This window comes from Anopheles coluzzii, chromosome 2 (assembly GCF_943734685.1).
Source record: "Anopheles coluzzii chromosome 2, AcolN3, whole genome shotgun sequence".
Taxonomy (NCBI): Eukaryota; Metazoa; Arthropoda; class Insecta; order Diptera; family Culicidae; genus Anopheles; species Anopheles coluzzii.
Window position 1 is genome coordinate 20,072,880 of NC_064670.1, and position 26,842 is coordinate 20,099,721.

General features: G+C 42.8%; 1 protein-coding gene across 11 annotated transcripts; it reads right to left on the reverse strand.

The window, feature by feature from the left end:
- Positions 1-1,810: 1,810 nt before the first annotated feature.
- Positions 1,811-26,475, reverse strand: LOC120950792 (protein sidekick-2-like). Of its 11 annotated transcripts, XM_040369104.2 has the most exons (14): positions 26,342-26,475; positions 23,086-24,187; positions 13,222-13,388; positions 12,488-12,614; positions 12,204-12,327; positions 11,657-11,838; positions 7,460-7,647; positions 5,609-5,723; positions 4,437-4,643; positions 4,072-4,349; positions 3,836-3,952; positions 3,588-3,733; positions 2,666-2,879; positions 1,811-2,587 (listed from the first exon to the last, which is right to left on the reverse strand). In XM_040369104.2, exons 2-13 carry the CDS (start codon positions 23,171-23,173, stop codon positions 2,687-2,689), a joined length of 1,932 nt encoding a protein of 643 aa, XP_040225038.1. In that variant the 5' UTR covers positions 23,174-24,187; positions 26,342-26,475; the 3' UTR covers positions 1,811-2,587; positions 2,666-2,686. The 11 variants fall into 11 exon arrangements, with proteins under 11 accessions (XP_040225038.1, XP_040225030.1, XP_040225032.1 ...); XM_040369096.2 differs by having other exon boundaries at positions 1,811-2,879; positions 23,086-23,789; XM_040369098.2 differs by having other exon boundaries at positions 1,811-2,879; positions 23,086-23,792.
- Positions 26,476-26,842: the final 367 nt, after the last annotated feature.

Sequence of the window (26,842 nt, forward strand, 5' to 3'; positions counted from 1 at the left end):
TCTAAACATTTCCCAGTAATCTTCAATTTGTCTGCAGTTTTTAAATTTGTGTTCTAGTGTTTCAGTAATTCCGCAAAATATGCAATTTGGACTGTTAACCGATTTGTAATTATGTTTGAATGTTTGATCCTGAGTATTATTTTTTTCATTTACTAGTAAATAGTATAAGATTCTTTGTTTTGAGCTGAGTTCATTTGAATTGGTATTTTGCAATATTTATGAATAAAAGAAAGTAAATTAACTATTTTTCCCCCAGAAGCTCGATAAGAATGAACTAATTTCTAGCTAAACGCCCCCATCGCTCGATTCGGTGAAAGCATTAATGCAACACATTTTTTCCATCATAATATTGAGCTTATAAAAAAAAAAAACTATTTACGATACTATCGAAGCTGCACCGTTCGCTTTCATCTCACCAGAGGGCTGTGTTTTCCCACCGAATTTCTTCCCCTCCTTCAGGCGAAAGATTGTTCCCAATAACGCCAACACGAAATGTATTCACCATTCAAACCACCTGGTGATCTCAACCAGTCAACGGCCACCGTCTGGCGCGAGAGAGGGGTGAACCGTTCATGAATATGCAACGCCCGTGCAACCGTGCTCACGGACTCTGTTCGGTGAACACTACACTACACTATCCCCCACCAGAAGCTCGGCCGGAGAAGCGTATGCGTCCGGATGTGTCCCACGTCGATATCCTGTAATTTATTCAGTAGATAAACGATCGAACACAGTTTACTGAGCTGACGGTATAATGCACTTGCACGGGGAACTAAACCATGTTTACCGTGGTGAGTGTGCAATGTTTCGGCCCGGCCCCGGATACCCAAAGGTCCCGGCCGGTGTTGTTGCCGATGGTGTCTGGTGCATGTGTGCGCGCGCGCGCGCGTGTGTGTGTGGCCGAACGGAAAAAGAACAAAATCAATTACAACTTCGGTTCGGCAACGGGATGGGCGAGGGTTGGCAGTTTCAATTGTGTATCGATTTTATCCAGACCCTTTCCATAATTAATCGATGATGCAATACTATCAGTGCTTATACAATGCGTCACCTTTTTTTTTGGCATGGTGTAACGGAACGCTTCCGTTTAGATCATGCACTGGGAATTATTGAACGTGACATGGTGTTGCAACATTGTGCAAGCTCGGAACAAATATTTAGTGCAGGTTTGTTTTTATTGCAAAACACACGAATGTTATCATAATTAATTATGGAACAGTTTGCAACATGCGAGCTATTTCATCTATCAATTGTAACCTTTCACCTCAGTAAAAAATATTTAGAATCACCCTTTATGATTATATGTTGCGGCTAATGGCTGATGAAATCGATGCGGCTGTTAAGGTGTATAATAATTGGTGACCACCATCCAAATTTTCAACCACTCAGTAGCAACTATGCAATTTATAAACTATAAATACAAAATAAACCTCGGTATCAACTTCATCCGACCGCAAAATGAACTGCACGATACGCGTGGAGCGTTTGTGTTGCAAGTGCATGACTGGAATTTTAATGTGCACCGAAATTGCAATGCAATCGATTAGATTTGCCGCATACGCTACAATGCGGACAATGAGGCGTTGCGGATAGTTTTTGTCCAGACAGTATATACAAACCTTCGTTCATTCTTGTACATTGTTGCACTTGCAAAGTGTATTACGTTTATGCGTACGACGATATAAAATAATCTTTTACATAAAAATGAACGTTGCATTTGATTTCGATCTTTTTCTCAACAGTACTTACCCAAAACAGATTAGACCCATTTCGGATGGATGAGTAAAAGGGAAACAGTAAAACCATCCAATTTCGTTGCACAGTCAATGTCATTACATTTCTTTTATTTTATTTTTTTGTTTGTTTTCATCATCAATTTATTAGCACTATTCATTCCGTCCAGCTTCCTTACTTCGCACTAGCAAATAGTAGTAGAATGTATATATACACAGGCGCTTGAAACGACAACTTTTCACACAGCAGATTCGTGGCTTTGCACAACCGCGTGACGGGTTTGTGTAATACATTCACGGTAAATATTCTAACAGCTACGCTAAGCACCAGCAAAATGTTTGCATTCCTTCCCGGTTTGAATGCTTTGCTCAACCCGTGGTTAAGAAAAAGCTGAGCTGCATCTTGAGAATGCAAGTGATAACGTTAACGCAAAGCTTAATCACAGAATGACACAAACATAATGATGATAGTGAACGTAGAATCAAGTTATTCGAGCCTGTGTTGGATTGAATTCCCACACACACACAATAGCAAGGCTATTATTTTTTCTCCTTTTACAATAAAAAACTATATTCAAAACTGTTTGAAAGAAAAATGTTTAAATACAACGAAAAAATAAACTAACAAAATACATCGGAAGGAACGATTGGCGGCAGAACGGTACGCTCCATCATCCCTGTCGCAACAAGTCTGTTTCGATGTGTTTCACTAGATATCGGCCATTTCCTAAAGCGACTTACGTTAAATTATCCTAGTCAGGTACTTTCCATACGTAACAGCCTGGTGCGCCCCGATTTTCGTTGGCATATCAACCGTCCCCGCCAGCGAGGCTCACCGGCCGTCCGTCGAGTTACTGCAAGCACAGAGACACCGGGGCTCAGTTCGTGACCGTGCAGTACGTGCGCATCAACCGGCAGCAACCATTGCCTACCATTAATCAGTCATCTCGGGCCTAGCGATGGAACCGATCGATCATCGCCTGCTGCTGTCCGTTGATGTACTCCTCGGAGGGTATCGACGTTTGCACGATACCGTTCGAATCGCAGGACGTTTTCCACCCATTCGATTGGACCGTCGGTTTATGGTCGGTCCGTTCCGATGGTCGCTGATCGCCGGCCTCGTGGTACGACGCGTGGAAACATTTCCTGTAAAGGGTGAAATGGGCGAACAGTTACGGACGGGTGGGTTAGTTTGCTGTCTCCAAATCATGGCATCTATGGTAACGGATTTGCATCGTTGCAAAATCGTTGAGCGTATGAGCTGGACATAGTGTTCAATATACATTTTGTTCAGATGTTTTATGAAATTGAGCTGCATGTATTCCTACACAGAATCGGCAAGGGCAAAGTAAATCCGGAAACAGGTAATACTTCACCGAGATTTTAAATGATGCATATTTCCTGATGTCTTCCTGCAATAGCTGATTGATACGTTTTGACAACTCTAGGTCTCTAACTGTACCGTACAGCACATTGAACGTATCGCTTGAACAGCTCTAAGCCAGATGTGGCTTAGGAGCTGGTGATTTGGAATTGTATTTGTATGGATTTTCTGATTGCTGGTTTCAATGGTATGTTTTTAATTATCAATTTTTGGCATACTACATTGAGTGTTAGGCTAGCTAAAGTAAAAAAGATTGCTTCATTTTATCTGTACAAGCAACATAGAAGCTCCCAAACAAAGGACGAAAAATATCTAATAATCTGTGGAATAAACTTGTGAAAGATACAACTAATAAGGCATGTTTATTGAATTCCCTTGCTCTCCACGCTAGAAGAAAATAAGTCATCTGTATGCTAAACATGCCAACCAACGGTTTGTGAACGCTTTTCCTTCCTCCTCCAGTCACTTACCTCCACAGCACTATCGCCAGTATGATGAGCAGCAGCCCGAAACACCCGATCACGATACCGGCCAGTATGACAAGCTCCTGATCGACGTACGGATTGTGTCTCAGCGGAGGCGGCTGATACTGTTCGCAATTCGCCCGGAGTGCAATCTGTACCAGGAAAAGAGAACATACCATACCATCACCGAACCACAACGATGGTTCATCGTTAAACAACCATCAGCCAGCAATCGGCGTACACAAAAAACCTACCTTTATCGGTTCACAATAGGTGCCGAGGACAACCTTTTTCGGATTCACCGTGCTTACGGTCGCCCCGCGAACCTTCACCTCGTACGCACTGTTCGTCGTCAGGTTGGGAATAACCATCTGCCAATGAAAGCGCCAAAAAAAGGGGATTTATTACTCCGAGTCCAACCATCTCGGGCGGGGGAATAAAAAAGCACGAAGAAAGCAAGGGCGCCCGCAAAAGCCACACAATAACCTACCGACGTCTCGACGATGGACGCGTTGGCCGAGATGCGTATCTCGTGCGTATCGTCGTACTCCAGATTGCGGTAGTTGACGATGTAGAAATCGATCGACGAATGGTAGACGCGCGGTATCCGCCAGCTGAAGAAGAGCGTGTCGAGCGAGTGGCAGGTGAGGTTCAGCACCTTCGGTGGGCTCGGCCCACCGACGTCCGTGCGCAGCGACACCTCCGACGGTTCGCCGTCGTACTTTAGCGTGAAAGCTGTCACTATGATCCGGTAATCCGTGAAGGGCTCTGTATCAGGGAGGGCAAAAGATAAATACACCACCGAGCCTGGTGCACCGGTCTCCTTCCCGGGTGACCAATCGCGCGATTACTCACTCAGATTTGTCAGCGTGTAGTAGAAGACCGAGTTTTGGGCCGCATCGTTCTTCAGGATTGGCAGATGGAGCAGCGTTTGATTCTGGTAGACGTAATACACCCGGTACCCGTGGATGACACCGTTCCGTTTTTCCGGCTCGAGCCAGCTGATGCGGATCGTCGTTGACGTGATTTCCAGCACGCTCAGGTTTCTCGGTTTGGTCGGTACTGTTCGCCGCAAACAAAGGACACGGAGCGAAACGATCAAAGGGAGAATTAAATGTTCGCCAACTTCTACAGAAACTCCAGCAAGACACTAACACACACACACATACAAAAACGGCGTACTACCAATTAAGAAGTTTTCAGCCGCTTCATTCCGCCGCTTGGGGGAACTGTTTTTTTACTTGCTTCGGTTTAACTCATTCTTTAGTCTTTGTTTGGACAATTTTATTTATGGCTGAACATTCCAACTTTGCATTTCGTCACTTGCGCGGGAGTTTGTTGAGCATAAACAGTACAGAAACAGCAAACAAACCAGCATTTTTCGATAAAGTTCAATGCAGGTGGGATTTTAGCGCACCTGTTCGCATTTGAAACTCAATACACCGGGCAGAAATGTTTTAGAAGGCCCGTATTATCACGCTCAAACCATTTAGGTAAAGTAATTAATAGGTATTTGTTTTTCATTCTTGACAAAACCTGGTTATTTATTACCAGACAAAACATTAAAATTATATTGTTTTCTAAGCCGCCTAAAGCTATGCAATTATCATGACAAATGTAGTGGCAATTATTCTAAGACGCCTAAAGCTATGCAACTCTCATGTCAAATGTATGGCATTGCGATAAAACTACTTTCCTTTGAGCAAACGATCAAGCTAATTTGATTGCCATGCCTTCCCCATGTTTTAACATGATTGTGAAAATAAAACATTTCCATTAATACTGATTTATGTTCCCCAAACCTGACCAACAGTAAAGCCAAAGCTTAATTCTTATTTCGCTGTACAATCGTACGCTTAAAACATCCTTCTTCCTTTTAGGGAGAGAAAAAAAAGGTCAGCCATAGATGAAGGATGGCATCGACATACAGGCTCAGCGCCCCCATTTCCACCCTTTTGTATTCCCGGAGCTTGCGGGAAAAGTTATCCATTTCCCATTTCCACGCCCTTCTTCCTTCTACTACTTACCACCTTCGTCGGTCATCACCAGCACGGTCGTCGGTGGGCCTAATCCCTCGGGATTAAACACCTGTATCGACACCAGATACTGCGTGTACGTTTCCAGGTTGTGTATCTCGTGGCTCTGTAATAGGCACCAAAGTGATGGGGAAGAGCGAAAGAAAGAGAAAAACAAATGTTTGATTTGAGTGAAATTGAAAACGATCATGGTGGAGGTTGGTAAGAAAGGTAAGGATGTTCAAGCGAATCCGTCGTCCCTGTTTACTTTAACATTGGAGCTTTAAAAAAAGCCCTTCCAAACAGCAAACAAAATATCATTACACAAGAGAGAGAGAAAAAAAGACATGCAGCGTTGGTTAGAAAGGCAGTAGTATCTCAAGAAGAACGCAGCGAGTGGTTTCAGGCTTCGTTCCTGTGTGTGTGTTTTTTTTTTCTTTTTCGCCCACTACAAGTACCACAGTTTGACATGTTTCGTCGTTTTCGTCGTCTTTATCGCGTTCACCGTACCATTGATAGTAACAACTCAAGGATGAAAAGTGTCGCCGCGTCGGGCCCGATGGAACCGGTAGCCTTTGGACTGCCGAAGCGCAACCGTACCCGCTGAGATAACATGCAAACGGTGGAAAAATGGTGTGGCAAGTTTATGAATAATGTGAAATTATGTAGATTTATCGTACAGCACTCGCACTCTCAGGCCAACCGCCCCGGGGCCCATTTATTTCGGACCGTATCCATCGCAACATCACAGCATCACGTGTGGGTAAGGGTGGCGGAGCTGGAAAGCTTGATGCACAGCGCTGAATAAACATGAACGTACCACGGGCACATTATTGTGATTGTGTGTGTGTATCTGTTTCTTTTTCTTCGCCCTCGCATTCGGTTTCTGTAGCGAAAATTGTAAATCAAGATGAACAGATATTTTATGAAAAATTAAAATTCGTAAGTGAGCGAAAACTGCATAATAATGGCGGGTCCACAGGTTGCGAGCTCGAATCGGAAGCAGAAGCGTCTGCGTGCGCGCACGGTACGGAACGTTCGGTACAGGTTTGGTTTCATTTTTGGTTTATGATGCGCATTAATCATAGCAAAACATTTTCACATCGCAACATGTGTACGGAACAAACCAACAAAAACACCGAAATGGTGTCTCGTTAGTGTAACATAGCTGTTTCGTTACTCTAATTTTTTTTTTTTACATTACAATTGACAGTGACAAGGGATATTTTAAACACAAACAAACATGTTCTTGTGCTTGCAAAGAAAAACTTTGCCTCCGAATCAAAGCACAGTTTCCAATTCGTACGGCCCTTACGTTTGTTTGGGAAAGTTCCAAACAAAAAGCTTCAAATAAAATCAATTTTAATTTCTCTATCCATCAATCTTGGACATGGAACGCATATTTCGAGCGCTTCACTACCGATACTGGATCACTGGGTCGGAGAAAACAAAATGACAGTCCCGTTCGGTTTCATTTTATTTTCCCGTTTTCCTTCTCCAAAAACTTTCCCACTTTCATCATGCGAGACACCAAGCACAATAGGCGTACGTTAAGAAATGGGGCAATGTCACAAGATTTGACACGCGTGTTACATCGACGATATCATGCACACTTCTTTCTTTCTTTCTTTTTTACATTTCGTACAAGATTGTCAGGTCGGAGCGCCATCGGCCAAAAAAAAAAACACAACGTGAAAACCTGAATTTGAAATATAAAGATAAAAATCCGTCGCCAAAAAGTGAAACGAAGACACACACGAAATTATCTATCGACGCGCACGTTAGCAAAATCAATCAATGATACCGTTCGGCACGTGGGTAGTTTGAGTGGAACGGACGGAATCTTCGAGCCGAATCACTTACCTCGACGGTGCTGTCGCGAATGTAAATCTCCTTCACGTCGTCCGGATGGCGGTCCCGCGTACGGTACGTTATGCGGTAGCCAAGAAACTCGCCCAGAATCGTGTCCGGTGGCGGCGGCTTCCAGGAGATGTACACCGAGGTGGCGGATGTGTTGTGCGCTATCGTCGTTACCGGCTTGCCGGTCGGTGCTGCTCATCGATAGTGGTGGTGGTGGTGGTGGTGGTGGATCGTTGATTTATTTCATTCATTTTTCGTTGCGTTGATTTCAATCGGTACCGGTGCACGGAGAATGGAAGATAAGTAAAAGATAGGCATTATACAAGGGGGAGCGTATATGTTAAGTATATTGTTTGACTATGGGATGTAACGTATCTGCTGCTGGAGTGGAGTATGAGCATAATGATGATTTATTGAAGGAATGGAAATTTAAATTATTAAATGCGTGTGATATGATAGCTCCCGCTCTTTGCGTGTGTGATGTGATAGCAGTGGAAGGAATTTCGCAACGCTGTTCAGCAAGTTTGCAGAATTTTTCGCAATTTTGTACACTTAGTTGATACGTTACATATTAGGCCTTTTCTTGTCAAACAACTGCACAGGAAGAAACTGAGACAGCACATATCAAGAAAGTATTGTATTGTGAAGAAAGTGTATTTCTTCATAACAATGCATTCTGTAAGTATAGTCCATTTTTGAAACAGATTAGTTTTTAGACTTTAGACTCTCCTTAAAGGAGAATTTTGACATTGTTAGGAGAGGGGTAGGGAGTAAAATTTTCGACCAAACTTTCACACAATGCAATGGCCCATAACTAGAATATTTGTATCATCAAAGGAAGAATCGAAAAAAACGATGAACCATCCAATCATCAGCTGTAGCTGAACATTGTAGAATGTTGTTGAAAATGTGAAAAACTAAAATTTGCAGTGATTTGTGGGCAGTGAGCAAAGATTATTCAATTCCGATCACCGATTCGTTGAATTTTGTTGCGCTAACGGCTTTGCCAACTCAAGACCAACTCAATACAATAGATGAAGCATCTAAAATGACATGTGATGATCGTGGGAAATGGTCCATGATGAAACAGGCAATGAACGAGACTGAGAAAATAAAATGCTGCAAGGCAAAATGCTGCATGCGAAACAAATGCAGTTTCGACACGTTTAGAAGTTGAAAAACCGGATCGACAAAAATCATGAATTTCCCATTCTGGACCGTGCAGAATCCCCTCCCTCGTAAAGTTGTAAGAGAGGATTATATTCTCCTCTTACAACTTTAGGAGGGAGGGGATTCTGCACGGTCCAGAATGGAAAATTCATGACATACACCCACATGGAGGAAGGGAGGCTTCAAAAAGGTTAAAAACCACTGACTTAGAGACTTTGCGAATGTTTGACTTTATGCACCTCTTAGTGTGGCTTTAAGTCACAACAAAACGTAAAAGAGTGCCACGGTATTGAGAAAAGCTAAAACATGTACGCGAAATCAACTTACGAGTTCAACTCCTGAGATCAATGTCAACGTGAAAACAAACAAACAAGCATTGTGTTCAATCGCAACTGCTTTTGTTGTCTTTTTTCCAATAAGCCTTTTGAACACAATAAACAACTTCATTCTTTACGTAATATTTTGACAAAAATAACACAAACGTTCCTAAAACCTGCTTGGAAACATAACTTCCCACGGCTTGGAAAACCCAATTAAAGTACACATTAAAATGGGAGCAACTTTTTCTCTCTGCCATAAAAAACCCCATCCTGCCAACGCATAAACAGCAAACAGAAACCCCTTTTGACGGGTGCACGGCGATAATTGCTGTCTGCGGAACGTCCGTTCCCAAAATCTACCCCTACCATCCCCTACCACACTCGCAGATAGATATGTTATATGTGTCGGTGTGTTTACGCTGCTTGCCCCTTTCCAGTTCCGACCCCGACTGCTAGCGCTCGCGGGGCTTCGCAAATCAACGAACGTCAAAACAAATACACACCGGGGTTAAACGGTACGCAAATCCCTTCAAACAGTCTTCGGCCCCAGCGCACCCCAAAAAGGATCCCCTTTTAAGCGCGAAAAGAGCGAAGAAATGCTGCACATTGCTGCTGTACCTGGTTCCGATGTTCTGCCGGCGACGGCGACAACAACGACGACGACGACGACGACGACGGCGAAAGGCGAATCGTTTTAATTTATGCAAATTTATGCCATAATTGTAATTAAATGGCGCCACACGCGAGCTGGCGGGAGAGGCAAGGGCGGACCGTCGGAAAACACCTCGCCAGGTGTGGGATCGACCCATTTGCCAATCACACTTACCGTTTCCGGAATTGTTATTAACTTTCTTGGGGCGGTAGCAACACGTAAAACACGCGCTCGTAAAAGATTGCTTTTAAAAGCAGTTGGCTCAGCTGCTGCCCGTGCGAAGGTGTACGCGAGGTTTGTGTGCTTTTTTTCGATTTTGTTTTTTTTTTTGTTCGCCCTCATCCTCATGTTTTCCAGCAAGACAGACAGGTTGCCTGCCCGAAGCCCGGGGCCACGATTAGTGGATGAGGGTTTGCGGAAAGAAAATTCTTCGCATTTCTTTACGTCGCCAAAAGAATGTTTCTCGTTTAGCAAATTAGAGCCGAGTGAAGCACATCAAATGCTAATTTCATGCAGCAGAATGTTGCCAAAACAAAGATCGTCAAACTGGGAAGACGGTTCGGTTGGGAATGTTTCATTGTGGTTTTCTTTTTTGGTTTGGTTGCGTTGCTTCTTGCCTAGACGGGCGGATTCGTGGTTGGCGTGGCGCCTTGCAAAACGGATACGAAATAATGCTCTAAACTTTCCCATTACAGACAACATGACGGTTAACAACAACGGTGAAGCATGTTCCGGGCAATCGTGTTTAAGCAGTGCTGTTTCGGAGGAAAAGTCATGTCCTTCCCGGAGCGAGGATTATTTGTGCAGTGTTCGAATGTGTTCGAATGAATCGTTCAATATTGGCATTGTTTCTCGCGAAGTTGTCTTTTCCATCTGATAAAGTGTGCTTAGAAACTTTTAATTTCTAGGAAAGTTGTGCACGGTGTTTGTGAACTTGTTCGAACAATGTTATGATATGACTATCATAGATCATAGGATAAAATATTCCTTGAATTTTCAATCTCATTTCCAATTCCATTTGATTTTTACTTGAAAGTACAGTGGGGTAAGTGTGCCAATTGTAGCTATAGCACCAATTATGGCTGTAACGAACAATATTTTCGCTCTAAAACAGTCAATTTGTGTCTAGAACCCAAGGATAGAGTTTAGATTATAGATTTAGAAGGATTAGCCCCATCAAATGTGCGATTGATTGAGTGTGGCTACAACCACTACAACCAGTGCATTGTAGTGATAGAAAACGGAGATATGATACTATTAATTTTACTTGTTCAATGGTGTTTACATACAAGTTTTAACCTGCAGTGAACTTATCATTATTTGATTTAAATTTAACAAAATTATTTTTAGTCTAAAAACCATCGAGTTTTGGCCCACAGCCACAAGTGGTAAGGCTATGGAGAATATCTAGGAACGCTATAGCCACCTTTAGATCCAATTTTCAATTGAAATTTTCTACGAATTCAACAATCTCTGTGTCAAAATAAAAATAATCTCGTGTTCTTTACATTTTATACCACAAGAAATCATATAAACTTTTAAAATTTTAATAATTATTTATGCTAAAGTAAAATCCGTATCTTGATGGCATAATAAAGCCATAATTGGTACACTTACCCTAGATATGTCAAATATATCTATTTCTGTATGTAAGTAGATTTAATAAAAATGCTTTATACGCATTTATGTGACTTTTTCTATAAATAGAAAGCCCAACAAATGGAATTTTATTTTTGGCTTTTAGATATAATTGATGTCTTTAAGAATGTAACTATGCAAAATTAAACATTTTCCTATTATTAAAAAAAACTATTCTTAATTCCATTCAATTGACCTTCTCCACTTGTAAAGTTGATTCAATATATAGGAACTATAGTAAGGAAACTATTCTAAGTGATGCTTTAACGTGTGTGACACTTCTTAGATTGTCCCACTGAATTAAACGAAACCCCCTTCGTATTTTAACAAAAACTACACCCACAGTACCCTTCCGCAAAATAAACCAATTTAAACATTCAACGCAAACGCATAATCTCTTCGTCACCCCCTTGCACTTACCTTCCCGCAGCGTCACGAAGTAGTACGACTCCTTCGAGGGTGTACTATGTCCCAGCTCATTAACGGCAATGATACGAAAGCTGTACACGGTGAAGGGTAGCAGTTCCGTCACCTGGTACGTGGTTAGATGTGATTTAGTGTAGATCGGTGGCACCTGATTCCAGTCTCCATTTTCACCGACCCTGCCAAAGACAAGCGCACGTTAGTGTGGGCACGCGTGAAGGGTATCTTTCTATTCCCCCTAGCTGTACACCCCACAAACGCCCGATAAATGTACCGTCCCTTCGAAAGACAGCTTAGTTTGCTTTCAAAAACTCATACTATCGCATTGCAAATCGAAAATTCATTCCAGCACGACCCGCTTTGATCTTAGTGTGAACACGGTAAACGAAAAAGAGAAGAGAAGAGAACACCGAATCCTCCCTGTTTTCTCCCTAAAATTTTGACATTTCATTTCGGACAAGTTGCTGCTAGGGGGGTGGGCACCCGGCCAGCTTGCAGTACCCTCCTGCATCGGTAAACCAGCAGCGACTCTACCAATATTTACCTTGTTTCGATGATGAAATTCGTAACCGGTGCGTTCCGTGCGTCCTGCGAGTGGGCCCACGATAAATCGACGGAACGTGACGTGAAGCTTACCACCAGCGGTCGCCCAGGAGGATCCGGCACGTCTGTGAGCGGGCGAGAAAAAAAAAACGGGAACGTTGTAAAAAGGGGCGAGGTAAAAATATGGTATCCAATTTGCCATATCTGCTATGTGCAGAAAGAAAGAGAGCAAAAAAAACACAAAAATAAAGGAAACACAACGGGAATGAGAGATGAAACTCTTACCTTGCACTAGCAGATCCGCTATCGCTTCCGGACTGTGCCGGTCGTTGAACAGACAGGTGTACTCGGCCGTATCGGCCGAGCTGGTTGGACTGATGTGCAAGCTAAAGTTGCCCGGCAGCAGTGTGATCTGTGCAGCGACAGTTAGAATGTAATGATAGTATCGTCGAAATTGCAAAATTTAATTTCTAGTTTGAGTGACTTTGTGCACTGAGTTCGTGTGGGGCACCGAGTTTGTAGCATAGGTACGTGCAGCTACCAGGAAGATCCAGCTTTGAACGTACCGCAACAGTGTGCATCTTGTTTGTATATGATGAATAAATATGGTGTACCACAAAATGTTGCACAAGGGCAAACATAGAATTTGCTCATTAAGTTGATTAAATGCAAACAGTGCGGATCAAGACACGATTCTAACCGAACCATAGGAAGTAATTTGAATGACATGTAGGTTCATTCGAGTTTTTTTTTTCAACAACTCTAAGCAAACAACCACCTCCATATTGGTTCGCAGTGATTAGATTTGTGTAGCAACGCACTTCACTTCGCTGGTGCTTAAACTCCAACGCAGCAAACGAAGCGTAGAGCGCTAACACCGTAGTATTTGTTTGATTGTAGTTTAACAGTTTCCATAGTGCTGTTTGATGGGTAAAGCCAACAAAAAATCGCTCTACCCTTCCCACATCCATCAACACACGCACAGAAAACAGTTAAATCGAGCAGATTGGAAAGCTTACCCTCGGGTTGTTTACCAGCGGCGACCCATTAACGTACTCGGCTACGGTTTGTGTGGTTTTCCAAATGAGCGTATCGATTAGCGAGTGCTCGTTCACTCCAGGACAGCTGATGGTAACGTTCCGGCCGGCCACCGCTACGTATTTAACGACCGGGATGTTTTCAATATCTGTATGGTTTTTGGAAAAGGGGGAGAGAAATTAAAAAAAATAGAGTCAAAAAGGGCAATGGCAAAGGATTAGGTTAGACAAAAAAAACATCGAATTAAACAGCCCAATCATTGTGCGAGGGAGAGTCCCATTTTAATGCTCTAACAACAGTGCTCATCACCATCACGCAATGCATCGTTTCAGTTTCTGCTTTGTTTCCTAGACGAAGTGGCTAGTTGTAAATGCAGCTAGAAAATTAAAAATTATGAATATGCTAATAATAATTCAAATGTCTCATAAATTAAAACCGGTCACAAAAACACACACACGCACACACGGGACGGCGTGTTGGAAAATTAATTAAAAATTATACGATTCGATGGCAAAATAAAATAAAGTGTACGAAAGCGAAACACACGGCGGGTGGCGGGTTGCGCGCGTTAAAACGGCCAGCGGCCACCGTACGAACAACAAGCCCATAACTTTTTATTGCCCCTGCCCTTGGCATTAGCGTATGGAATCGTTCCGGCTAGGGCTAGGGCAACCGCGACACCCGGCCACACCGGCTACACGCTACAATGGAAGGTGAGGTTTTGCTCCATTATGCGACCGACAAAATGGCACCATTTGCCCGACATAAATCAACGTCAAGCCCGTACCGAACACGGGTGCCGGGGACTCGGGGACACGGCTGACGACGACCAGTGTCGCATGTGGCGGCGACGAGCTAGCAAGTGTCGTGCCATCCAAAAAATACAGCCCAGCCGGCCGTACTATTGCCGGAAATCACGATTCAACGTCGCGCTCGCGCGCGCGCGCCTGGTCTAAAACATGGGATGGCCAATTTCTCTGCGAAAAGGGTTTCGTTCGTTTCAGCTCGACGCCCTACTTCCCTACTGCGTCGGAATGATGCGGGACAGGGTGAACGAGAGTCGGGCGAGTCGCTAGGGAGTGTGGGGGGGGGGGGGGGAGTGAACCGCCGGTCCGAAGCAACGGCTACATAAATCAAACAAAAACACACGTACGTTGGAAAAGCGATCGCCAAACCCAAACTCGGAAAGGAAAATGCGAGTTCTCCGCCATAGGGAATCGAATGAGAAAAAAAACACACCCACACACACACACATACACACACACAAGGGACAACTAAAAGTGCACTGGGGCTGTTGAAAACGCAAACGGCAAATTTGTATATTTGGTTCAGCCCAGACCCAGGTCGGGGTTAAGGACATGAAAGTAAAAGGCACCACATGGAAAGATAAAAGACCTTCGACTTCAAAGGTGAAGCACTGATTTTCCACCCGACGGTTCAGTGCTTTTGGTGTGCTTTTGTGTGTGTGTATGTGTATGTGTGTGTGTGCAGTTTTTGTTTTTAATACGAACTGTTGCAAAAGTGGGGCGGGTTGATTGTGTATGTATTTGTTTTATTGAAATTGTTTCACGTTCCTTATCTATATTAACACAAATTACTCACACAAATCATAGGTGCTACAAAGTTATAATTTCGTACTAAAGTCGTTCAGTTGTATGACCTTACATATGGACCTTATTTTTGCAATTTTCAAAAACCAGTTCCTCCATAATCAAGACATATTGTTGAATATCTACGCCCGCAACCTAAGCTAAGCATACATAATACCATCAGTGATTGATTCGTCCTACACAAATATTAGTCTAGTCAATTCATGAGTATGGAGTGTCCAACTACCCAAGGTAAGGCCTCTTTGCCCCAACACTTCCATTTCAATCCCCAGCACCGAACAGACCACTTCGAAAAGAATTCTCTTCAGTGCAGCTTACATCGGCAAAACGTAACCTACCTTAACCGTGCAACCAGACATCCCACCAAATAGCGTTGCGCCGTGAAGCGTGCTGCCAAATTCGATGACACTCGATACTATACGATGACAGGTCGATACAAAAACAATCAGATGTACGGAGAATTTTTCACGTCATGTGTGGGCACGTGAAAATTTTAGCATTTCAACGAATGTCATCGCACCGTACACGATAACAGCTGGGTACATACATTTAGGCGTGATGTTTATTTTGGCTATTTTTTCACGCTAGTGAAATCGTCTCCATGTGTCCGGTTGCACGGTAACGGTGTTGGAAGGCCGCCCTGGCTAGCGCGTGTTCGATCACATGACATTACTAGCCAGATATCGGTACGATGGACGGTCCCGTGGTACAGTCGTCAATTCCTACGACTCAATCATATGTCCATCGTGATTACAAATATAGAATGGACCATTCCCCCATGTAGCCAGGATTGCATGGTACTGAATACAGGGTTTCGAATCATATAATGGACTACTTGATCCACTCGGTGGAATGTTTGAAATGGTAAGGGGATGTTTGCAACGTTGCTATGGAGGTTTGCATCCAGCTATCCAGCTATAACTATAGCAACACATGTTTTAGGATCCTTAGAAATAAATTGTAATTAATCTGTAATAAAATTTATTCGCAATAACTATTCACTATGTAACTGTTTCCTACGTCCAATCCGATTCAACATTAAATTCTACTATTTCTTCACATCATCAACATTTTCTGATGTATTTAAATATGAAAATTCTTAAGGGTGTGTTCAAAGCATTGGAATAAATCGTTTGAAAAATTGAAGGTTTGAAGGTAGCCCAGTGATTCCAGGCTGGTTCTTTGAATCAGATGTAATGAGGGTAATTAAAGAAGGGGGTAATTTGATTATATTTGATTATTAGGAAATATATCGCAGCAGAGAGGAAATAGTAGCGTAGAGAATGTAACATAGAAGAATGATTACTGTAAATTCAAATTACAACTGAAATATTATTTCCTACAAACAATAAAAATGCATGCACATCAAACTGTATGTGCACATCAAACTATAGGTATGCATGCAAACCTCCATAGCAACGTTGCAAACATCCCCTTACCATTTCAAACATTCCACCGAGTGGATCAAGTAGTCCATTATATGATTCGAAACCCTGTAAAATCTCGCAAGCCTGTATAGGCCAACATGTTCGCGTACGACGTTAACACCATATAGAAGATGTTTTTAAAACATTCAAGGTACGGCGAATGTTAAACGCGGTAGTCGTGAATCCACAAATAGTATGCAAATATTAAGAACAATCGAAAACGTACACGACAGTCGAATGAATGAATCATAGTTTTGCGAGAAACGCTTCAAATAGAGTATATTATTGAATGAATTTGAAAATACACGTATTCAAATACCATCGATTAAATTAATTAGGATGTTCTATTTAGATTGCATTTCGTAGTAATTTTGTAATTTCTAAATCTACACCACATTCAATATCTACCCTCATTTTATCAACTCATCCCTAAATTACACAACCTACGTAGCTTAATTTTAATCAGAAGCAAAAGTGCTGTTTTACCACACCGTTCCGTATCAATCTCGCTCCAATTTAGCGGCTCCATTCCGTGCCAAGTGCATGAAACGTAAATAAATTTAGCTTAACGAATCGACACAGAAACGGCATTTCGATACGCCATTCCCACTCGTCTGCCCGGCATCCTAACGCCACCGTCACCGTCCCACCGACCGTGCCCGACCGTAGACAAAAGCCTCAATGGCTCGATTTCAATGCCGTTGCGCATTCCCATGAACCTGTGACCGTAGCCGGCTGCAGCACAAAATTTGAATTGCTAATAGTTTTGCGAGAAAAGTTCTTCTCGTTTTCAACACCATTCTTTCTCGCCCCGAACAGCGTGCATAAAAGGCCGGATCGGGCCAGCGTAAAAAAGAAGCCTGCAATATCATGCTGACAGTGGCGGAAAAACAATGAGCATGTTCCGGGGTTGGGACAAGTTCCCCTTTGTTAAGGAGGTCGGTCCGCTAGCTATCCTTTTTTCTTTGCTTTTTTTTGTTTTCTTTGGTCTCACGGTTTCGATTCTTCGTTGCGCTAGATTTGGGTTCTTTCTTATTCGGCGATTTCTTCAAAATTTGATGATGTGCGAGAAACAACCGAAGCGAATCTGAATCAACCCGGGTTGGGCGGTCCGATCTAAACACAAAAAACTCCGATCCGATAAAACTTTCAGCCGATACATGGCACACCCGGGGCCGGATTGAAATGCCGGAACCATTGGAGAGAGAAAAAAAAAAACAAAATATTCCACAGTCGTTGGAATAACGGGTGGAAAATGTCTACCAAATTCTATCACACGCCCTCTTACATAACACCACTCAAACCAAATCCTATCCCTTGAAGCCAAACGCAAGCGGCCGGATCAAAGGGAAATGGCATCGGCGGCTGCTGCTGGGGGTAAAAAATAAGAAATAAAAGAAACACACTACAAACCGGGTGACCAGCAGCGCCAGCCTGCACCGGTGATTGTTTGTGGTTGAATCAGCTCTTTTCACATCCGTGCTGGTTGACGTGCCACCGGAAAGAAGCAATTTATTTCTCTTAGCTCATAATCTCTTCAATAAAATGGGTGAAAGTGGAGCGCACCGCTTTGTTTTATCGTCCAATGTCCATAGCCCATCGCTGCGGCAAAGGTTATCAGGGGAGAGGTATCAGCACCAATCCGTACAGGATGTACACCCGTGCGCTTGCTCCGCTCCCCACGATCAAAGCAATCATTGCCAATCGAAGCTGGGCAACCAATTTCTCATTCCTGCTGCTGCTGCTGCTGCTGCTGCTACTTCTGCTGCTGGCTTTACGAAGATAAATGCTTCCTATGATAGCGTTTTTGGAGCCAAACACATGACCTAAAATAAAATAATACAACCAACAGATTTCGGTCTATCAGTGCCAAAAACAAGGGGGGAACAATAAGCGACGGAGCCGAATGTCGTGAGACAGGAGAAAAGGATGCAAAAGGACAAGGATCATCTATTCTCAGAAAAGAAAAAACTCACTCCTTGTTTTCAAGCCCTTCCCTTCATTCCATCGATATATTTAATCAAATGATCGCCCGAGTCTATCGTTTTTCTTCTGTCAAAGTAAATATAAAAATATCACAGAACGAGGAAAAGAAAAATAGTAAACAGATATAAAAATAATACAGCTGAACTAAAGCTAATAACACTGAACTTCAATATCCTCTTTATCCTCAATTATTTGAACCACTGTACCCTGTGTGTCAAATGATTTTAAATTATGATTTTACAGAGAGGTTTTGGTAGCAAATTGTATGTGTTTAATTACGCTTGCAATTTATAGTTTAGGATCGATGTTAGTTCGTGTAGATCACGTATAGCAAACATTGCATCACAAATATACAAAATACACAAAATAGCATCAAAGGGAATTATTTCAGTAAATTATGTGTAAAGCAATTGACCTTTCAAGCCCATTTAATGGCATTGATTAAATAATGGTAAAAACACCTTATTGTCATTTAATTTGTTTCTACATGAATGTTGAAACTTGCAATTATATGTCTTTAAACATGTATACGTTCTTCGAATAAAATCAACATAACATACAATAGACTGTAACAGCAGACTTATACACGTCGGTCCAGCACGAATTTGCTAAGTAAACGATTTTTTTTAGCTTGTTCCAAATTCATTGACTGTTCTTAAGTACGTCTCATTTAGCTACGTGGTACTAATGCTATTAGTAACCCGGTATAAATGTCTGGAAATCCGGTTTAGATCAGCATGACCATGTAGGTTGTTGCGCCAAAATGGATGCAATAGAAGAAGCTACATTGGATTTCCGTTTCTATTTTGTCAACATATATAAATCAATTATGAAAACACATCACATTTCAACTTTTTTGGTATCTCTATAATAATATTAGAAATGTAAGGCTTTTGAAGTTTGCTCTAGAGATCCTTTATCAAAATGTTAAACCATTTTCTTGACTTGACGATACATAAAAACAATGCAAATTACACGCTGCTACATTCAGTTCCATCCGTCCTTTTTGTTCTTGCACCCGACCATCGATTCTACAGGGACTTGTCGCACGGTATAATGTTCCTGTGTCATCCAAAACCCGTCCCATCGAGCCAAAGCAATAACATAGCACAGCAAGCTTTCAAAATGTATTCATATCTAACAAACCTCTGTGCCTTTTCTTCTCGCCAAGCAACAGTAACCGCATTTCCCTCCAGCACATCTTGAACCCACCCTGCCACTGCCCGCAGTTTGTGTGTAACGAGTCAATTCAGCACGGGACTAGAAAGGTATTCTGGCGATCGGTGGCATTCGTCTACTAATGATCAGAATATCCGTTCCATATAATCCATCTGATGTTCGCTGTACAAAACGGCTACACACCATTACAATACGGGTGACGGGCAAAAGAAAGAGTATTACGATAACGATCTATCCGTTTCCGTTTCACACGCCGTCTGCCCCGTCCCGCCCAATGTTACCGCGCGCTCAACGCTCCGGGGCGGCAGGGTGTATTCAATCGGACCACGACACTTTTCCTTCGAGCGCTTTTATGTGCGACCTGGTCGTAAATCGATAATACTTCACGTTTTCTTCCGCCTTGGCACTGTGCCAGCGCACAATGGTGCGAGCTTTCAGATGCGATGTGATGGTGCAGCTGGTAGAACTTTTCACCCACTCTGCTTTGCTCTGCCCCCCCTCGGGCAAACACATGACATGATGGACGGGCGGTGCCGTTTTGGCCGGTTCTGTTGTGCGAGGGATTATATTATATTCTTTTTGTTGCTGTTTGTTTGCAGCGCAGAGCGGGTGTGCTTTAACATGGCCTTGGAACGCCAGGGACATGCAATTCTAGAGCCCCCTGGGGAGGATCATTCCGTTTCGTGGAAACGAATTTAAGCTGCTCGCTACACAATCAACCATTATTGTAACCATGCACAGGAACAACACACGTGCGTGGGGGTAGATTTCAGATGAAACTTTTCTATAAAGCGCTTAACCGTTTACTACGTTACGTTAGCTATACGAGGTAGTTTATGTTTTCGTGGAAATGTAGCTAAAATTTCCTTGCATACAAACAAGAGCGACCTGACGACCTGTGTTTTTATCTTTTCGTGTGATAATGTTGCAATTGGAAATTTCGAGCAGAAGCTACTTTTAAGCCCGTGATAACAAAAGGGCTTCCATGCATGAGCATAACAGTCATGTAGAGAGTCGATGGCACAACGTTTTTTTTCGAACCAGACCCATTACCAGAAAAAGCGTTCTGTGACATTCCAACGAATAAAAAAAGCTCTACCGAAGAGCATTTTACAAAGCTCCGGATGTTATTGTACAGTTTTGAGAATATTCATCGTATAGCTACGGTTGTAATCACACTGCAATTTCCTATGATTGTAGGAAAATTCCTTCACTTCATGTACAGTCTTCAACTCACATGACGCACTCAGAAACAAACGAACTGTCAAACTAATTTTCATCCTTGCTACCCACAGCTAAATAAAAAAAAAGGTCAGTACCAGTGCAAAACAATTCGATGCAACCATTAGGGCACAAAGAAGAGCCAACCCAGCGGCGAATACTATCCTGAAACTTTTCTTATCGGTGTAGCACACCGTAGGCAACCGGCTGTCGTGTACTTGCCAAGCGCTGAGTTACAAAAGGGATTTCAAACCCGCACGAAACTACCTCTGCGTCCTTGCAAGGCCCCGTTCCAGCCCGGCCCAAACGAACTGATTTTCACATTGGATTAGGTTTGCTTTTACTAACACTTTCCTGCCTACAGCATGGCCACATCCGCTGGGAGCTCTTTCATCGATTTAACTCAGATTGTGCAGCTTTAAAGTTTACTGTTTGCTTTGAAAAGGGTTATCAACCCCCACCTCCCATACCCCAACCTTCTCCATCGGGGTGTGGGTTGCTAGAAAAGGTCATGGAAACTTACTACTAATGGTAATCAAAAGGAAGCCGGGTCGGATAAACTGGTTGTCTGCGAAAAGCTTCGAGTGTCACACGGTATTCATCTTAGTTTAGTTACCCTGAGCTGTAGTCTTTGTGCTGTTTGAAAAGATTACAAATATTCCACAAGCTGGAAACTTCCTGCGAAGTGGAAAGGGAATACAAAGAAAAGGCTGCCAAAAGTAATGGGACAAAGATTTTTTTTTAACAGAATATAAACTGTACCCTTGCTTGAAAGGGACAGCCTTTGCTTCTGAACATGAACCCCTCGCTGTCGAACCCATGCCCGGGTTGAAACAGCATTACTAGACTTAATTGTTCCAAGTAAACGGGTAAAGACACGATTGAAATGGAAACCGATCCTTTGTCGACCTTATAGGAAACATTGACACTGCGATTCTTTTAACTATTCCGTTAATAGGGCCCTTCACGATTCTAGTCAGCTTTTTTGTATGGAGTTTGACAGTTGGAGGCTGAAATCATGTAAACACTCCATACAAAACCACACACAAAACTAGCCTGAAATTTTCAGTCTAGTAAATTCTAACCTCAAAACTACAATTAGATTCGAATACCTGCTCGAAAAAAATGCAAAACAAGGTGGTGTTTTCATTTATTCCAAGGTGCATTAAACAAATCAGGTTGTGGAATCTAGAATCAAAGTGTATGTAGAACAGATAGACTCATAGCCTTTTTCCCCAATAACCAAATTTGAACGTCTCTTTTTGACAGTACGGATGAAAACTTTTGCTCGAACTGGCTCTCTGGTAGCTTGACGAATACTCAAAACACTCTTGAAATCTTTATTGAGAAGCAGAAGCGATAAAAATCAGCCTTCTAAATACATACACCTTGGAATATGCTCACCTGTATATTAAACCCTCTTTGATAGCTGCTCGAAAACTGCTCTACAGTGCAAACAGCTGAAACTAAATGAAATTTAATTTAAATTTCAGCCTACTATCTAAAAACGGAAAGGGGCCCAATGTTGTCTATCCTATGTAAAGCCCAAAGTCTATATAATACAGAGGTCTAGTCATCCAGAACATTTGATCAAAAAGCGTGGGAAAGTTTTGACAGCTGGATGAAAAAGCTTCAATAGTTTCATCGCATGATGCATTAAGGTTTTGGTTGTTGTGTATGCAGTCTGAAAGCTTTTTCGGTAATGTTTACGACGTTTGTTCATAATCTTGTTCTTGAAACAGTTGACAAATATCAAAAAAGATGTCAAAACAAGCTTTCAAAATGGTGTACCAAAATCGAGCTATGCATCGACCTCTGTATTACATAGACTTTGATAAAGACTATCCCAAACTCAAATACGCATTGCGTTTATCAATGTAGTGTCAATCCATGTGATTTACTTTTGTCAGCGTTTGTATTCAATTTAGAATGTTATTCTGAATATGGATATCGTGGTATCGATGTTGCTGTGATGCTGATGACAATAATAATTGATTCTATGTCCATCCCATGCAGGCCCTAAGCCTATATATTGAATGCATCTACACAGACCAACGAAGTTTTCAGTTTAAAACTCAAAAAGTCAGAATGAAAATGTTATAATTCAATACGATAGGTTTTACCGTAACCATTTCCATTATCTTTGCCCATGCTATGATAATCCACAGAAAGTATAAAATATCTTCAAACAAAGCACCGGTTCACGATTCTGCATTGGTGGAGTAGTACATCGAGCTTTAAATTTTAAATTAATATCTCCTTGGTACATACGCAACGAACAACAACAACAACAACCAAAAGCTCCTACCCAGCAAAGCACACACGGAACGGTACAAACGGAATAGTGAAGCAGAAATCCTAATGCGACAGCCGCACTCCTTCCCGCGGTAAAAACCACTTTTGTTCTTTCGCCCACACTCACCGAATATCCGCGTTGCGCTGCCGTAGAACGAAGCAAAAATTAATCCATAGACAATAAATCCCAGGTTGGTATTAACGAGATTAGTCATCGTGCAGTCTCCGCTTTACGGGCTCGTTAGCACACGCCGGGCTCTGCTTTTTTTCTGTTTTGTCGTCGAAGGGATGGGAAAGGACGTTTCGCTCACGCAGCGGGTGCTGTGGCGGGTGTGCCGACGTTCGTTACCGGCGCCAGATCCAACGCGAGCGGGTTTGGCGCGTACGCGATTTAATCCTCCTACGGACGGGGGGCTAGCGATTCACAATAATCACACGCACACATTCACACAGACACTTTTCCCTCACTTGAGCAAGCTTTTCACTCCCCTATACACATACACAACAACCCATTCACATACACAGCTGGCACGCAAGCACGCACGCACGCATATAGAGAGGTATCACGTTCGCACGGTCGTAAAAGTAGCACACACGGGTAGGCCGCGTGGTGTAGATCGCTGTGTTGGTGTGCCAGTCGTCGCTCATCGGTGCGGGCGCGTTTCGCACATGCTTTTATGCGGCCACGGCGCACAGATTCGTTTCAATTTCGATTCGAATTTATTTCACTTCCATGTTGTTTATTTGTTTGCTCTTCCGAACTGTCGCGGTTGTCGAGCGTTGTTTTCGCTGCTACGCCTGCTGCCAGCAACAACAACACCCATCACCATACTGCTGCCATAAACCGAGAGAAGTGTTGATTTAATGTGCGAAGGATGGCCATCCTGGTGGGGAAGGATGATGGGGAGAGGGCGTTGAAGAGAAGGGGTGTTAGTGTGGGGAAAGGTAAAGCATAACCGACGTTGTTATTCGGCGGCTCCCCGGACCTGCTGGCAAACGCCGTTTGTACCACTTGCGTTCGCGTCCGATGCGTTCGACAGGCGAAAACAAGTTGCTGTCAGTTGTGGTGTTGTTTCTTTACTGGGTCGCGCTGCCTGTTTGGGAAGCCTTTTTCAACACCATCGTGCCTTATAGGCAAGGCGTTTGCTTACAACGGCACACGAGACAGAAATAGGCTTGATTTATTGTGATGATTCGATCAACGCACTCGTCCAAGGTTGAAACACAATCTATTTGAAGAATAAACATGCGGTAGCACGTGACGGGCAGGCGTATTAGTGGCTAAAACCAACTCACTCTAGAACGTTTGTGGAAGGGGTTTATCGAAGGGTGATACCACAAACATATGAAATCAAATTGCACACACGGTGAACTGAAGCTATGTAGGTAGGGAAGGTCCGCTTCTTCCTCAAACAGAGAATTATAAATTATTTTTAAAAGCTAACAAATGAAGAATCATCAATTCTTAGTCATTTGAAAAAATATTTCGACTTCCTCCTCTACAATACAAGGTTGTTCTTAAGGCACAATTATAATAGTACTTTAAATTACAGGTATACCCCTATATACGCTATTAATGCGGACCGGAGGCAATAGCGTGTCTCGAAAATTAGCGTAACTCGAATTTAGAGTTTTATAGTCTAATTAATGCTTATTTTGATTAAATGAATGATGAATGCTGATTTCAACTAAATGTTACGGTTTTCAACCTTTTTAAATGGGTTTTTTTTTAATTCGACCACAAGGGGAATTTATTATGCATACGACGTTTGTTGTGTCAAATAGGTACAATATGCTCAAAGAACTGTCAAATTAAAAAAAGAAGTCGCGTATTTCGGCGAAAAAGTGTACTGATAAACAAATAGCATTAATAATTCAAGAAGTTTGTTAAAATGGTTGTAAACATAATCTATACATGTAAGAGTTTTGGTGTACAAACATGAATGTCTAGCTATGAATGATAGATCGTAAATATATTAACATACTAACATTATATTTTACGATGCAAATTTAATAAACATTTGATTTGAGTTGAGAAGAAGAGAACTTGCACACATGGTACAACAAATATTAAATTTTAAACTAAGCATTCTGATAAATAAAAATTTCTGCTCCAACGACATATAAAACAACGGTTGATGGTAGTGCAAAGCTTGTCTGTATCGTTCATAAAACTATCGAGCAAACTCATCCAACTCCTATATTTTTTTCAGTTAATTTCTAGAACATTATCATCCATCATCATCCGCATAGAAAATGAAGCATACTGTTACACCGCGGACATTTCTAGATCAATTGCACTCTTCTCAAATACACTTCCGGCCCAACCATTCGTGAAATGCACTCGGCGATCGATTGCATCCATTAACAAACTTTGTTTGCACACTCACCGCCTACTCGATTTGGTTTCACATTCATGCACTTGCTCTTTGTTCTTCTATCTCCATCGCTTCCGATCTCTCCCTCTTCATCGCTCTCTCTCTTTTTCTCTGCCAATAATCCTAGCACTAAACTGAAACGATTTTGAAATTCCAATAGGCACTGCGGCGATGAATTATATTTGTTTTACGTTGCATGTGCAGCTCTCATCCACCGTCCAGCTGCCGCTCCTCGGTTCGCTTGTGCAAATACTCGCAGCTAACCTGAGCTGCATTTTAGTAGCACAAATGCATTTCCTGCGGATGATAATTTCGACGGCGACGATAAGGGTGACCAGCGGCTCTTAGCTACTAAGTCGAATGTGCTTCAAGCGGGTCGAGCGGACAACGCACTGAATCGTTCACAACGTGAGCCAGCGAGGCAAAAAAACATAATCATCATTCTTTCCCGCGCACGCTGTTGTTCGCTGTTTTTGATGTTGCGGGGTTTAATTTTTAATCCACCGTAATTGCTTTATTTTCACTCGTGCGGCCTGCAACTTCCGCAAGAAGGTTCACGGGGCGACACGATGACGGTGGTGATATTTCGTGCTTTGCTAGCGCTTAGATGCTTTTCTTATTTTCTATCCAGCGTGTTCTGTATGTCGCTACCCTTTTTCACTCACCATGTGCTATCGTACTTGTGTGGGAAGGCAACAAAAAATAAACACACACACACACACATTCGCTTCACAAACACTCCCGCACGGCCGTAATCGAGTAGAGCACTACGTTGCCCTCGGCAGTCGAGTTGGTGGCCCAGCGAAATTTAACTCCTTCAAGAAGGTGGCTCTTTGTTTTCACTTCCACCCACCATGCTCAATACACACACACACACACACATGCATGCATCTACACTCACCCACCACTCAACGATACACAGCCATGGAAGGGGGGGGGGGGGGAGAGAGGGCTTATGTGTGTGAGCACACACAGACACACTCACTCACGGAACCGATATGCCACCTTCACTCGTTCCCACGTGAACGCCGAACGCTTTGCCGATTATTCGGTATGCACGACCGGTGCCCTCGCGCAAATGCAGCTGTTCCTCACCATCAGGTGCGCGCTCGTACAAGGATAATGCGATACTGAACGTACCGTGCTCCGGTGAAGTTTTCCTCGAGCTCGATTTTCCCTTGTTGCATGCACTCTCTTCCAGGCGAGAGAGTTTCCGCCGAGACGTCGAGAAGAAAGAGAGCGAGAGAGAGTGCAGGGATCAAGAGCGCGAGCGTGAACTGCCAGCGTACACACGGTAGCACCAGCTACGGTCTCGAGCGAGACAACGTATCGAGTGGCCGGAGAAGCGTGCTTCCTCGTACACTCCTGGCGCTGGGCTGGCGCAAGGCTGGTGGTGGTGGTTTGCTAAATAAATAAAGCATGTTATAAAAATAGAGCGCACTGATTAAGGGAAACGCTGCAGACAGGATACGAAAGAGACGCAGCTAGGCGGCGGCAACCTTCGGT

Coding starts and splice junctions, on each gene's coding strand:
- LOC120950792 (XM_040369096.2), bottom strand. CDS start 23,173: ATGACTAATCTCGTTAATACCAACCTGGGATTTATTGTCTATGGATTA. Junction 4,644..5,608: donor GGTGATGACCGACGAAGGTG/GTAAGTAGTAGA, acceptor TGCGGCGAACAG/TACCGACCAAACCGAGAAAC. Junction 3,953..4,071: donor CGTCCATCGTCGAGACGTCG/GTAGGTTATTGT, acceptor TTTCATTGGCAG/ATGGTTATTCCCAACCTGAC.